The sequence below is a fragment of the Phacochoerus africanus genome, chromosome 3, assembly GCF_016906955.1.
Source record: "Phacochoerus africanus isolate WHEZ1 chromosome 3, ROS_Pafr_v1, whole genome shotgun sequence".
NCBI lineage: Eukaryota > Metazoa > Chordata > Mammalia > Artiodactyla > Suidae > Phacochoerus > Phacochoerus africanus.
The window spans coordinates 1685500-1700701 of record NC_062546.1 but is presented as its reverse complement, the minus strand read 5'-3'; the positions used below and the strand labels follow the sequence as shown (position 1 = coordinate 1700701).

Sequence of the window (15202 nt, the reverse complement as noted above, 5' to 3'; positions counted from 1 at the left end):
CCGCTCCCCCCACCCCCCTGGGTCTTCAGTGAGGGGACAGTCCCTGTGTTCAAGCCACTGTTGTCTGGTTTTGAGTCACCTGCACCTCAGGACCCCGGCCCTGACACTGCCCGGGGCTAGAATCTAAACTGCTCAGGGCGGTAAACCACTGCAGCAACCTGGGACCCGCACCTGCGCTCAAGGTCCCTGTCTCTCGGAGGCACAGGCGGCCCTGAGGGCGAGGACCGGAGCTGGGGGCAGGGCCCGGCAGCTGGCACCCACGGCAGGTCCCGCTGCTCTGTCTCACCTAGAGCAGAGGGTCCAGTCCACACGGCCTGCAGTGTGCCCAGTGGGCAGGAGTCGGGGTGGGTGGCATCTGCGCCCCTGCAGAGGCTTTGACAGTTATCTGGAGGGGCCTGGCCCTTGCGTGCCCGGTGCAGAATGGAGAAAATTCCAGACGGCGGCTGCAAACTCAGAGCCGAGAAAACGCCAGGACGCGAGTACGAGGAGTACACGCCCCACCAGGCTCCTGGGTTTTGAAGTTCACTCGGGGTGGCAAGTCGGGGCTGGGGACTTTGTAATAAAGCGATGCTGTGTGGGCTCCAGGACGTGAGAGGGCACAGCTGGGCACCAAGCAGGCCTGTCATCTCAGCCGTAGCCGCGGGGCGCCCAACTGCGGAAAGGCTTTGGGCGGCCTGGGGGCTCACCTCTGGCTGAGATCAGGTGGGAGCAAAGGCGGCCCAGGGGCCAAGGGGCTGGAACCAAGCTGCCTGGGCCTGCGGGCGTCCCGGGAGAGGCCAGCCTGGGCACCGTGCCCGGCACTCGGGGTTAGTCCTTAGGACACTCTGGGCCCTCCCTCTGTGGCACCCCAGGGTCTCCTAACCTCTCTTGCTTATGTTTCTTCATCTGTAAAGTGGGCTTAAGAACAGAGATCTGAGGAACCTGGGGATCAATGCTCGGGCAGTGCCTGGCACCGGCTGGGCACTCGGTGACCGGCCTTAGGGCTGGGCTGCTGCAAGCACAGACAGAAATCCCCGGATATTTGTCCAAACTTTGTCACCAGGTTTTGTGGCTCAGAGGCACACTGCATGGTGACAGGACGGCCACACCGTGTGCAGGGCCCTTGTTCACAAATTGAGAATTTCGAGACGGTGGCAGCAGAGCAGGGGAGCGAGGTCAGGGCCGCTCCGAGCTGGGCCGTGTCTGCCCAGCAGTGATGCTCACCTGCCGAGAGGTGAGCAGACTTCCATCGCCGCCTCGGCCGCGGCGACACCCCCACCCGTGCCTGCACTAACTGCCACGGCCGCGTGAGCACACCTGCAGATGGGCGTGGCTGCAACCCACACTCTTCCGTGGCGGGAGAAAAAGGCTTGAGGCTCCAGGTTTGGTTGTTTGCACACCTGCAGCTGCTGACCCCAGGCCCCCTGGCCTGTTGGGGACGACGTGAGGGCAGGAGCCCAGAGGTGCTTTGGCTCGGGAAGCCCTCTGCAGCTGCCACCCTGTGTTCAGGCCCCGTTTCCAAGCACATCCTCAGAGTCTCTGGTGTCTGCCTGGGCCCCCGCTGCACGCGGAAGGGCTGGAAGGGCTTTAGGAGAGAGGCCGGCGTGCGGGAGGGAGGGAGCAGGGCCCGTCCGGGGGCCACCTCGTCAGCACAGACGCGGGATGGGCGCCCCGGGGGAATCGCCAGCCTGGGAGCAGCGGGAGGCAGAGAAGCCCACCCTGACCTCTCCCCCGCTCCAGCCCTGCCACGGGCTCCTAACCATCTCCTTCCCGACACTCGGCAGTACGCGGGCGAGGTGCCTGAAAACCGGGTGGAGACGGTGGTGGCGAACCTGACCGTGGTCGACCGAGACCAGCCTCACTCCCCAAACTGGAACGCCGTCTACCGCATCATCAGTGGGGACCCTTCGGGCCACTTCAGCATCCGCACAGACCCCGTCACCAACGAGGGCATGGTCACCGTAGCGAAGGTAGGTGCGCGCCTCCCTTCCTGCCGGGCACCCCGAGTTCGGCCCCGCCACCTGCCCAAAGACAAACCTAACCCAGGTGACACTCGGTTCAGTGCTCGGTGCCGCCGCCGCCCCCCCAGGACCTGAGGGCAAAGGTTCGTGCCCCCCGCTGCTGGGGCAGAGGCCACCCACCCCAAAGGGAGACCGCTCCCATCTTCTCCCTGAAAGCACCCCCCCCAATCCACGAGCAGGTGACTCATTAAGAGCCTTTTCTAATGTCGAACCAGCCTTGCATTCCTGAGATGAGCCCAGTCTAGCCGGGAAGGGGTTTTCTTGTGTGACGCACTGCAGGACTGACTCGGCTCGGGTCTAAAGATTTTCCGTGTAGTTTTCGGAGCCACTCAAGCTAGTGCTTTTGTCCTTCCCCACACTGTCTTTATCTCAGTTTGGGCATCAAGGCCAAGGGCTCATCAAGAAACGCGGGGATGGGTGGTCTGGATTACCAAGGGGCAGCGGGGGGGGGACAGGGACGGGGGGCTCTTCTACATCTTGGTGGCGGTGGTGGACCCGTGAACATTCACGAGTAAATCTTACTGTACGTGAACTCTTTTAATCGAAGGCCAGCTGAGGGCACTTTCCTAGAGGTGGGCTTTCATAAAGGGCACCCGAGTTCCGAAGCTTTTTCCTCATTTATTTTGTCGAAGTACAGCTGATCTACACTGTGGCGTCAGTTTCTGCTGTACAGCAGAATGACTCGGTGGCACACACACGTGTGTATTCTTTTCCACTTTCTCGTCTCCGATGGGCCATCACGGGACGTCGAAGAGCGCTCCCTGTGCCGCACAGCAGGGCCCGGTTGTTTCTCATCCCGACAGACGAGTCTGCCCCTGCTCACCCCCGACTCCCAGCCGTCCCTCCCCCTCGGCAACCGCAAGTCTCTCCGCTGCGCCTGTGAGTCCGTTTCTGTTTCGTAGGGGAGGTCCCTGGTGTTGCGTTTGAGATTCCACCGCCGGTGATAGCACGGGGTCTTCCTCTGACCGACTTCTCAGTGTGGGAGTCTCTAGGTCCATCCACGGCGCCCCGAGTGGCGTTATCTCATTCTTTCTTACGGCTGCGTGAACTGCATGTAAATTTGAAGACGAGGTTTCGAACTCTTGGAGCTGAGAGCACACAACTGTGCTGTCCCCCCGGGTCACGGTCACGCATCCAGGTGGAGAGCACGCGGCCGCCGCGTCCCGGGCAGGACACGCCGCAGCCGGCGCAACGCGGCCCCCATTCCCTTCAGTCCTGTTTTTATTCCAAACAGCACGTTCCTCGGAAACTTCTGCTTAGAGTCTGTTTACGGCACGATGTCCATCTGAGAAAAAAGTGTTTGCAAGTTGGTCTGCGATGCTTTGGCAGAGACACCCACCTTTCAGGCGTCGTTTCAGGGGAAGGTGGCCAGGAGGGGCCTGGGAGCGACAGGGACACGGAGGTGAAGGGGCGGTTAGGGGCTGCGGCCCAGGCCGCAGGGCGTCTGGCGTCCTGGGGGCACTTGTTCTTGGATCCACGCCGGCTCTTAGCTCACCCACCCGCACGGGCCCGCCGCCCACCCCGTGCCTCCGTTCCGTGCACGGACGACAGGCTGACTGGGGGCCTTTTCTACCCGTCAAAACAGACCCCGGATAGAAGAGACTCAGTGCAGGGGTTCCCGTCGGGGCTCAGCGGTTAATAACGAACCTCACTGGCATCCGCGAGGACACAGGTCCCATCCCTGGCCTTGCTCCGTGGGTGAAGGACCCGGCGTTGCCGTGAGCTGTGGTGTAGGTCGCAGACGCGGCTCAGATCCCGCGTGGCTGTGGCTGCGGTGGAGGCCGGTGGCTGCAGCTCCCATGGGACCCCTGGCCTGGGAACCGCCATGTGCCACAGGTGAGGCCCTGAAAAGAAAGACAGACAAAAGGAAAAAAGAAAACAAAAGGAAAGACTCGGCGCAGCGCCTGGGGCATCGCGAGCGCCTGGTCACTGGAGCCAGCGCCTACTGCTCACCTCTGCCATCGTCACCACCGCTACTGCTGTCACGGGCTGGTTGCTCTGCCCCCGTGAGCAGCCAGCTCATCTGCCCTGATCCCAACCCCAGTGGGTGCCTGTGCCTGTCCCCATCCTCCTCCGGAGCCCCAACTGCCTCTCCGTGCCCCCCCCCCGCCCCCCGCACAGGGTCATGGCCATGACACAGGGTGGCAGGTGGTGGCAGGGGCGGCCGCCGGCCAGCAGGTCTCTCTGGCCTCTAAGTGAAACTGGGAGCAGATTACCTATTGATTTCTGCACTACAAATACGCGCTATCTTGCCCTCCTGGGACCTTTATGGGCCGGAATAGTCTTTCTGGAAGGCGTCCTCTGCCAGACTGGTGAGCCGGTTTTAATGCGTGGCCCGCAGCATTATCCCATGTCCTCCGGGGACGCCAACCAGTAAATACGGGAGAAAGATCACCTCCTTTAGAGAGCTGTTCACGGTCAAGACTGCCGTGGTTTTATGAAACAATGTGTTTAGAAGGAGTCGCCCGCCCCAGCCACCGCCCAAGGGCCCTGGGGGAGGGGCCGGGGGCTTGGCAGCTGCTTGATTCTTGGGTAGGGGGTCCTGACAGCAGGGGTGCGGGTGGGGGCTGCGCTCTCTGGGGACAGGGACCAAGCTCCCACCTGGGTGCATTCACAGTCTCTGGCCTGAAGTCCCCAGGGAGAGCTCAGGGGAGGGGCGCCAGGTCACTCTGCCCTGAGTGCCTCTTCAGACTGGCGGCCAGCTTGGGCCATGGAAGGTCCCATCCTGCGGGGGCAAGGCCCTCCCTAAACACGCCCCCGAGGGCACCATGTTGGGCAGCGGGCAATGGCGGTGGACATGTCGGGCTGTCCCCTCCACACCCTGGGCCCCCGTGGGGCACAGCTGACCTACCCCGGCCCTGTGCTCAGCGCCTGCCCCGTGCCCACTTCTTAAATTCCTTGTGCTCGATGCCCTTCAGCAGCAGGGCTGAGAAGCCATGGGTTTCACGTGCCAGGCATGTGATTTTCAATGCTTACGAAACTCCGGGCTGAGCGGCGGGGGAGCCCGGAGATGGGGCAGGGCCATGGGCAGGTCAGCGGAGGCGCCTCCCGGCCGGGCCAGCCACAACAGCGGGCAGAGCAGGGCAGCAGCCCACCCGCCACCTGCACCCACAGGACACCAGGTCCCACGGGCAGGTCAGTGCCTCTCCTAGCGGAAATGTGTGGCCCTGATTGTCACGAGGGTTTCCAGGCCCACCCAGAAGTAAGAGGGTGTGACCTGACCTACCGATGTCTCGTCCCCACTCGGGTACAGAGCGGGGCTTTACACCCCGTCATTCCTGGAGCGATCCGTGGCCAGGGTGCTTCTGTAAGCAGAGCCTTCCCTCGTCTGCCAGAACCCTGCGACTGTGCTGAGACGCGGGCTGGCAGCAGCCAGAACAGCACCCCCAAAGATGCCCACCCAGACCCAACCCCCAAATCTGTGCAAAAGGGGCAAGAGGGACTTTGTGCATGTGACTTAATTACGGACCTGGAGGTGGGAGCTTGCCCTGGATCACCCAGGGGGCTCCGGTCATCAGGGAGTCCCCCGTGGGGTGCAGAGTCAGAGGGGATGTGAGATGCAGGCAGAGAGAGAGAGACCACAAGAGGCCCCGCGCTGCTCTTTGGAGATGGAGGGAGGGCTGAGAACACAGGAGCCGGACTCTCCGGGAGCCACCGGGAGGAACCAGCCCTGCCCACGTCTTGACCTTGGCCCAGCAGCACAGTTTCGACCTCTGACCTCCAGACCCTTAAGGTAACAAGGGTGCGTTGTCTGCAGCCACTGCCTGGGGACATGAAACCAACAGAGCTCGGCAGAGAAGGGAAGACACGGCTTGCTTCTCTATCTCTAGGTCGCGGTTCTCAGAGCAGGGCTGGTGCCCTGGTAACGGTGGCATCACCCCCCGAGTCTCCGGTGGCTGCTGTCACAGTCACCTAACATGACACACGTCTGCTCTCGCACACTTCTGGGGTCAGAGCGCCAAAATCAAGCTGTTGGCAAGACTGCGCTCCCCCCGGGGCCGGCTGGTCCCCGTTCGGAGCCCTCATCCCTGGGCTGTGGGCCCTCCCACCACCTTCAGAGCCAGAACCATCTTCGCCTCAGCCCCCAGACTGCTCTCCTCCGAGGACCCCGCGACCGCATTTAGGGCCAGGATCACCTCCCGTCTCGAGATCCGTACCTTCGTCATGTGTGCAGAGTCCCTTTGGCCCGGCAGGGACCATCCACAGGCGCCAGAGAGCAGACCTGGGTCAGTCCGCAAGGGATGCGTGGAGTCGAGTGTGCCGTTTTCTCGCTGCGGCTACGCCTGCGTAGGTTTCCCACCCTCGGCAGAGTCATCACTGGCCGTGACCTCTGGCCGGGGGCACCTCCCCAGCTGGTTCCACCACGTCCCTGTCTTGTGATGCGCGCGGACAGCCAGGTTCGTCTTGCTGATTTCCTGCCTCACATCTGGATCTAGCGAGGAGCAGTGGTTAGAAACCACTATCCAGGCGTTCCCGTCGTGGCGCAGTGGTTAACGAATCTGACTAGGAACCATGAGGTTGCGGGTTCGACCCCCGGCCTCGCCCGGTGGGTTGAGGATCCGGCGTTGCCGTGAGCTGTGGTGTAGGTCGCAGATGCAGCTCGGATCCCGCATGGCTGTGGCTCTGGCGTAGGCCGGCGGCTACAGCTGCAATTAGACCCCTAGCCTGGGAACCTCCATATGCCGCGGGAGCGGCCCTAGGAAAGGCAAAAGGACAGGAAAAAAAAAAAGAAACCAATATCCAGACCTGAGAGGTGCTCGCTGCTGCCACTGCCGCTGGGGCAGGGTGAGGACGTGGCCTTTCAAAGCTCCGGCTTCCTAACTGCCTCTGGTTCGTCTCCCGGACGCCCGAGACCCTTCCGCCCAAGCGGGAGGTCAGAGGTCTTCCTTGACGTTGTTGATTCTGTGCCTGATCTCAGTTCTCGCGCTGAAAGTCGGGGTTCCTGGCATAGTAACATCATTGGCCATTTGCTCGATCCTGCAACACACGTCACCCTCAGTTTCCACAGGGGATCGGCTCCGGGACTGCCCCGCGCCGGCAGGTAACAAAATCCGCCGTTGCTCCGTCCCTCGTATAAAAGGGCACCGTAGGTGGGTGTAACCCCCACACTGCTTGTGAACTCCAACTCATGATCTGTGATAATACAGTGTCAGCACTGCGTAAATAGTTGCCTGTGTGGAGAAACTTCAGGTTTTGCTTTTTAGAAATTTCTGGATTTTTTTTTTTCCAAATATTTTCCATTCCTGGTTGGTTGAATCCATGTGGAGGGCCAAGTGTACATAAAAACCTTGGAAAATAACACACCCAGAATCGCTGCCAGGAGCAAGAAGACCGAATGAGTTTAGGGTTTCTTTGCAATGGTAATTGTCCTTAGACTCAATAGGTGGAGAACCCACCATCTAAAGACTGCCCGGGTCACTGGACATCTCCATTTTCTTGGGAGTAACGTCACCCTTGATAGAGGGGTCGTTTAATTTGATTCAGCTCCTAAGTCTCAGAGGCTGCTTGATGTGTAATTTTCCTCATGATAGGGCAAATGTGAGACTGTAAGAATCCATAGGGCTCCCAAAACATAGGCAGCGAAAGCGCACCGCCCTGGCCGCTCCCTCCGCCCGATCCTTCCCCGGGCTCTGGGGTGACTGTTCTTGTGCTCTTTTGGGGTTGTCTTTTCTGCACGTGTGAGCAGGGGCAGACGCAAATTCGTATTCCTCTCCCCCTTTCCCACAAAAAGCAGCGGGCTCTGGATGTTACCTTTTCCGCTCGCCGGCCCTCCTGAGGCCTCTCCATTCCCCACACACTGTCTCTGCTCTTACAGTCCCTGCTCTGCAGCGCCCCCACCGGGGGAGGCAGTCCCTCTGACAGCAGGGCCGGGGGGGTGTCTGTCTGACACCAGGGAGCACCCTCTAGGAATGACCCAGCACTGGGCTGGGTAGTCTTGGGTACATGCTTTGTGTGTGTCTGAGCAGAATAACTTAGATGCAATTGCAGTGCATGGTGTTGCTTTTTCCAGTAAGACTCCTGTGAATAATTACACATCTCAGGGCCCCGAGTGCTTCTGAGCAGCTTCCGTCCCCCTCGGAGAGTGAAGAGCACCCCACAGACGAGAGCGCTGCAAACAGGAGAACTGCTGGCGCTCATCAGTCGGGGTCCTGACGCCCCCAGAACCCGTGTTCACTGGAAGGGACGCCCGTAAGGGCTGCAGAGAGGTGAGGGTGTCCTTGGGCTGCTGTCACAAGTCGCCACCGACGAGGGTGGGACCGCGGAAGACAGCTGAAGGACGTTCCCTGGATGGACACTTCTCCGAAGGACACTGGCTCCGGAGGCCACATGGCCAAAATCCAGGTGTGCGGGCCAAGCGCCCGCGGGAGGCCCGGGACGGCTCCTTCCCGCCCCGTCCTGCTCCTGGTGGGCGTCGGCCGTCGCTGGCGCCCGTCCCCACGTGGCCTCTCCGGTGTCTCCGACCCCCTGCCCTGCCTCCCCAGGCCCTGGGCTGGGGTCAGGGCCTCAATCGGGACGACTTGCCGTCAAGACCTTTAGCTTCGTGACCGCTGCGGAGACCCCGTCTGCCAAGAGGCCGCACTCACAGGTTCCAGTGGCGCATCCGTGGGGCCACCATTCCACCCACTCCGCCCTGGACCGAGGGCCAGGACCTTGAGCCCCTAGGCCGGGGGCTCGGCACCCCCGTCGCCTGGTGACAGCGGGCGTGTGGGGGTGGCGCCTGGTGGAAGCTGTGCCACCAAGGAGGCCGGCTGCTGCCACCCGATGTGAGACAGGAGGGCGAGGTCTGCGGTCCTCACCCCAGACTCTCTCTCCTCCCACGGGCCAGAGCCAGCAGGAAGCCAGAGACGGGAGGCGGAGCTGGCCTCCCTCAGGACCAGCCCCGGGGGCGCCGGCCTCCCCGCGGGGCCCCGGGCCCCTAGGCCAGCTCACCTCTCGGGCGTCCCGTTGCAGGCGGTCGACTACGAGCTGAACAGAGCCTTCATGCTGACCGTGATGGTGTCCAACCAGGCGCCCCTGGCCAGCGGCATCCAGATGTCGTTCCAGTCCACGGCGGGGGTGACCATCTCAGTCGTGGACATCAACGAGGCCCCCTACTTCCCCTCGAACCACAAGCTCATCCGCCTGGAGGAGGGCGTGCCCTCCGGCACCGTGCTGACCACCTTCTCGGCAGTGGACCCCGACCGGTTCATGCAGCAGGCCGTGAGGTGGGCCCAAGCTCCCCGCTCGCCCATGGGGCAGAGACCCAGGTTCCCGTGAGTCCCGAGGTGTCCCCAGGCAGGGAGGCCCAGTCCAGGGACAGCTGGGGTCACTGGCCAGCCTGACAGCAGTGGTCCAGGGCTGCGAGCGCACAACAGACGTGGGCATCGTCCCGCTCCACTGTGCTCCCCCCCCCCCCACCTGCGAAGTGGCGGGGGAGGACCTGCCCCCCAGGGTCCTCGCGAGGTCAAGCAGCCTGTGCACCCCGGGGACGGCCAGCGTCCAGGCCGCGGCTCCCCGGAGGGAGGCGCCTGGGAAGGGTGGGCGGGCAGCCAGGAGGGCTCCCGGCTCCTGCCTCACACCGTTCCCCCTGCAGATACTCGAAGCTGTCGGACCCCGCTAACTGGCTGCGTGTTAACGCCACCAACGGCCAGATCAGCACGGCGGCCGTCCTCGACCGAGAGTCTCTCTACATCAAAAACAACGTCTACGAGGCCACCTTCCTGGCGGCTGACAACGGTGCGCCCGGGGGGCGGGGAGAGGGGGCCGAGGCGAGGGTGGGGAGCAGTGCTGGGCCACGGTCACGGGCGCCCCGGGCAGCCCCTCCCTCGCTCATGGGAAGCAGGGGCTCGGGCTGGTGCCCGGGGTCGTTGGCCCAGGCGGGCACCAGGGGGCTGGGCCAGGGGGTGGGGCTGGGGTCCATCCAGCGCCTGAGCTGAACTGCACAACCTCAGGGCCCCAACTGGAAACTCAGGCTCTTGAGTCACCTTTGTTGAACAGAACAGCCCTCATGCTGAAAAGAAACCAAAACTGGGGCAGGGGCACCCCCCCCAAGCTGCCCTTTGCTGGCTCTGACCCCCTTCCAGACCCCTGCGACCCTCGGTCCCAGCAGAGGGGCAGGGCGGACCCCTGTGAGAAGCCCTGGAGGCTCAGAGGGGGCAAGGGCGAGGGCCCTGAGCCACACTGAGGGGCCTGGGGTGGGGGAAGGGGGCTGGGCAGAGGCAGTGGCCAGGGGCCAGCAGGGGTCTGGAGGGAGGCTGAGGGAAATGGGCCTTCTAAGGGGCACACATGGCATCTCTGGGAGCCCGGGTGCTGGGACCCGTAGCCTCAAGGTCCCCCTCCCCAAACCCGGGGCGCCCAGGAGCTGGTGGGGCATCCAGCCCCCTCTGCAAAGGAGGGGACAGGGTGGGGCAGCAAAGAGTCGGGGAGCAGAGACGAGATCTCCGCCCAGTGGAGGAGACTGACCCTGTCCCTCGGTTTTCTCCCACGCAAAGTGGGGGTAACCCCTACGGCTGCTCAGGGCCATGAGGACCAAGCTGGGAACAGGGCCTGGCTCCAGTGCGTCTCGCTGCTGCGGCTGTCCTGTTCCCCGGGCTCCGGCTCTGTGCCAGGCACCACTGGCAGCAGACGAGAGACCTCTCCCTTTGTGTAGGGTGTGTGTGATGACAAGAGTAACGACAGGACGGAGATTTACTCGCTCCCGTGCGAGGCGGGGCCCGGGGTCGGGGGAGAAGCCAGGCTCCCTGCGGCCCCTCCCACGGCCTTGGTAAGGTGCGGCACGGCCCGGGACGGCTGCAGGTGCCCCAGCCATCATGAGCGCGTCCCGCAGACAGAGGAGTGAGGAGGACGAGGGCGTGGGCCGGCCCTGCCAAGGACGTCCAGCTCATGAGGCCAGAGCCGTCATGAGCCCACATCTTGCTGCAAGGGGTGCTGAGAAATGTGGCCTCCTGGTTGGTCAGTGATGAGCCCATGTAAGAGTGGAGGCTCCATTTCTTTGATTAAGGAACCAAGAGGAAATGGCTATTAGGGGCAACAAGCAGCTGAGAGAAAGAAGTCAGCCAGACACGTCGAGGCCGTGGACCAAGTGCTGGACGAAAACAGAACGGGGGCTGGAAGAGCAGCGGGGCCTCCAGCCGTGCTCTGGGCTGAGTGATGTGGGGCCGGAAGACATTAGCCCGGGGAGGATGCGATGGGGCGGGAGCCCGGGCTCAGGAAGTGGATGTGCAGAGGCCTTGCCGCAGGCCGGGGACAGGTGGGTTCTGGGAACAGCCGCGTGGCAGCTTCAGGAGCCAGAGCAGCCGTCCCACAAAGGTTTGGTCCATAGCAAGGGAAAGCTGAGCCCCGCTGCCTCCTTCCCGCCTCCCCTGCCTCACAGGGGCTACAAGGCCCAGCCCCTTCGCAGCCGCGAGGAGCACCAGGCCCTGGTCCAGGAAGGCTGCTCCCCTCAGCATCCTCTTCTCCAATGGCTGGGGCGCCGAGAGTAGGTTAGAAAGTGGTTTTCAATGACCGGGAAGTGCCGGATCCGCGGGGAATGCGGCACAAGCCCCACCGGGTTAACAGAACCCGCCGGTGCTTCTCGTGGCTGAGCTGGGTCACCACCCTCCCATCAAAGCAGCTTTCAGAGGCAGGCGTCCTGCCGTCACCCTCCGTGGGCTCTGATGTTTCCGGAAGGTCACAGAGATGTGCTCTGGACGCTTGTTGCACGTGCTCCACCTGCCTCGGGCAAAAAAAGCGGGGTTGCTCTGCCAGGGCCAGAGCTGCCATCGAAAGGCAGAGCCATGGTCAGACACGGGAGGCAGGGCATCTGGGCACCCAGCTCTGGTCCATCCACGCCGCGGGGCTGGGCGCGGCGAGCTCTGGTGGCGTTGGTGCGCGTGTTGTACGCCTCAGCGTGGCGGGGGGGGGGGGGGCTCTGTCCTGGGTGGGCTGGGGGCTGGCCGCACAGGGTGGGACGCGACCCGCGGGGTCACCCCCGTCCTCCCACAGGGGTGCCCCCGGCCAGCGGCACCGGCACCCTCCAGATCTACCTCATCGACATCAACGACAACGCCCCCGAGCTGCTGCCCAGGGAGGCGCAGCTCTGCGAGAGGCCCGGCCTGACCGCCGTCAACATCACCGCGGCCGACGCCGACGTGGACCCCAACGTCGGCCCCTACGTCTTCGAGCTGCCCTTCGTCCCGGCGAGCGTCCGCAAGAACTGGACCATCTCCCGCCTGAACGGTGAGCCCGCCGGGCCTGGGTGCAGACGCCTGGGCGGGGGGCCCTGGAAGAGGCCGCCGCAGGATCGCGGGAGCCGCCTTTTCCGGGGCGGGTGGGGGGGGGGTGCAGACCCCAAGCTCCTCGGCTTAACTCGGCCTTGACTCCCCGCGGCTGGGACTGCGTCCTGAGCCAGCAACCCATGGGCCCACCCTCCCACAATTTCCTGAGGACGCTCTCCTAGACGCGAACCTGCTGTCTGTAAAGGGTCCAAATTCTGGGGGTTTTCTGTGTGTGTGTGTGTGTGTGTGTGTGTGTGTGTTTTGCTATTTCTTGGGCCGCTCCCGTGGCATATGGAGGTTCCCAGGCTAGGGGTCCAATTGGAGCTGTAGCCACTGGCCTACACCAGAGCCACAGTAACGCGGGATCCGAGCCACGTCTACAGCCCACACCACAGCTCACGGCAACGCCGGATCCTTAACCCACTGAGCAAGGGCAGGGACCGAACCCGCAACCTCATGGTTCCTAGTCGGATTCCTTAACCACTGCGCCACGACGGGAACGCCTGGGGGTTTTCTTAAAATGCATTTCGCTGCAGTGGAGCTGACTTCCGGTGCTGTGTGAATGTCCGGTGAACAGCAGGGCGACTCGGGGACACGCACGGCTGTTCCTTTTCGCGTTCCTCTCCGGGATGGTGTATCGCAGGGACTGACCAGCGCTCCCCGTGCTGTTCAGCAGGACCTTGCTGTTCATTCCTTTTTTCCTGTGCCGCGCCTGCGGTACGGGGACGCTCCCAGGCCAGGGACGGAGCCCACGGCACAAATGTGCCTGCCCCCCAGCGGTGGCAACACCAGATCCTTAACCTGCTGAGCCACAGGGAACTTATGGACTCTACCCACTAGTTCGCATCTCTTAACTCCAAACTCCCAACGCCTCCCTCCCCCACCCCCTTGTGGCAACCACGCGTCAATTCTCTCTGTGAGTGAGTGTTTCTGTCTCATAGATAAGGTGACATGCATCCTATGCCACATGTAAGTGGTGTCATTCGGTATTTGCCTTTGCCTGACTTAGTAGGAGAAGCTCTAGTTCCATCCACGTGGCTGCCAGTGGCAGTACATCGTTCTCCGTATGGCTGGGTGATATTCCGTTGTGCATATGTACCACATCTTCCTTACCCGTTCATCTGTGGGTGGCATTTAGGTTGCTCCCAGGTCTTGGCTGTTGTGAACAGTGCTAGGCACACAGGGGTGCGTGTATCTTTTCAAGTTAGGGCTCTGTCCAGAGGGAGACGGCCGGATCATATGGCATAGTTCTTTATTCCGTTTTTGAGGGAACCTCCAGACTCCTCCCCAGTGGCTGCACCAGGTGACGTTCCCACCAACAGCGTATAATGTCGTCCCACCTCCTTTATCCACACCCTCTCCGGCATCTGTGATTCGTGGCAACTACTGACGTTTTGTTAGCACTTGTGTGTTCCTCAGGCCCTTACCAACACTGAACACTGCTGTTTTAAAAAGCATTTTTCAGAGCTCCCATCGTGGCTCAGCAGTGACAAACCTGACTCGTATCCATGAGGACACAGGTTCGACCCCTGGCCTCCCTTAGTGGGTCAAGGATCAGGCGTTGCTGGGAGCTGTGGTGTAGTTGCAGACCTGGCTTCGATCTGCATTGCTGCGGCTGTGGTGTAGGCCAGAGGCTACAGCTCTGATTTAACCTCTAGCCTGGGAACCTCCAAATGCCCCCCCCAAAAAAAGAAAAAAGCATTTTTCCAAGTTTTTAGCCAAAATCCCTGTTTCCACTTGCATCTTTTGACTACCAGGAGACATTTTTTCATATATCTTTTGGCCATTTTTTGCGTCTGTGAACAAATGTTCAATGTCCTTGCCTATTTTTCTTTGAAAACAGCTTTTCCTAATTGATTTGGTGGTACTCTCTCTGTATTGAATTTCTTCATCCTTCATGTTGCAGCTGCTTTTTATTTTTTATTTTTTGTCTTTTTTTGTCTTTTTAGGGCTGCACCCGCAGCATATATATGGAGGTTCCCAGGCTAAGGGTCAAATTGGAGCTGTAGCCGCCGGCCTACACCACAGCTCCCGGCAACGCCGGATCCCTATCCCACTGAAGCGAGGCCAGGGATCAAACCCACCCCCTCATGGTTCCTAGCCGGATTCGTTTCTGCTGCGCCGCGACGGGAACTCTTACCTTCACGGAATGAAGTCATGTGTGCACGCATGTGTGTGTGCACGCGGGCGCGTGTCAGTGTTCCCGCTGTCGGACTGAGTCCTTTCCTCCCAGCGTCTCAGGAGGGCGGGCTGGCTGCTGACTGACAGAGCCCGTCCTGCCCCCCTCGCCCAGGTGACTACGCCCAGCTCAGCCTGCGCATCCTGTACCTGGAGGCCGGGATGTACGATGTCCCCATCACTGTCACGGACTCGGGAAACCCGCCCCTGTCCAACACGTCTGTCATCAAGGTCAAGGTGTGCCCGTGTGACGAGAACGGCGACTGCACCGCCATCGGCGCGGTGGCGGCGGCGGGTCTGGGCACGGGCGCCATCGTGGCCATCCTCCTCTGCATCGTCATCCTGCTGAGTGAGTGCCGCCCGGGGGGGGGGGGGGGGGGGGCCGGGTCCCGCCCCGCGCGGCCGCGTCACGCGCGCTCACGCCCCCAGCCATGGTGCTGCTGTTCGTGCTGTGGATGAAGCGGCGGGAGAAGGAGCGCCACACGAAGCAGCTGCTCATCGACCCCGAGGACGACGTGCGTGACAACATCCTCAAGTACGACGAGGAGGGCGGCGGCGAGGAGGACCAGGTGAGGCGCGGGGCCCGCCAGGGCGGGCGGGCGGGACCTGGGGGCCTCGGGCCCGCTGCGGGGGCGGCCTGGGCACCTGGCGCCCGTCCTCACTCCGCGAGGCTCGGTGACCCCGGAAAGCGGGATAACAGCGACAAATGAGGGCACGTGGGGCTGAGCACGGGCGCAGCGGGGTGGACAGACGCCCCGTGTGCCTTGAGGCTGGGCAGGGAGGGGAGGA

General features: G+C 62.4%; 1 protein-coding gene and 1 long non-coding RNA gene across 2 annotated transcripts in view; one reads left to right on the top strand and one right to left on the bottom strand.

Annotated features, from left to right (window-relative positions):
- Positions 1-15202, top strand: part of CDH4 (cadherin 4) — a 491209-nt gene that overhangs the window by 470040 nt on the left and 5967 nt on the right. Inside the window, exons 9-14 of the mRNA XM_047770730.1 lie at positions 1764-1949; positions 8952-9205; positions 9574-9716; positions 11964-12197; positions 14529-14762; positions 14843-14982. Of these exons, the coding sequence (XP_047626686.1) occupies positions 1764-1949; positions 8952-9205; positions 9574-9716; positions 11964-12197; positions 14529-14762; positions 14843-14982 (1191 nt within the window). The remainder of the gene's footprint in view (positions 1-1763; positions 1950-8951; positions 9206-9573; positions 9717-11963; positions 12198-14528; positions 14763-14842; positions 14983-15202) is intronic.
- Positions 2599-3718, bottom strand: LOC125122427 (uncharacterized). The gene is made up of 2 exons (XR_007133782.1): positions 3648-3718; positions 2599-3285 (listed from the first exon to the last, which is right to left on the bottom strand). It is a non-coding gene; the product is annotated as an uncharacterized LOC125122427 (long non-coding RNA).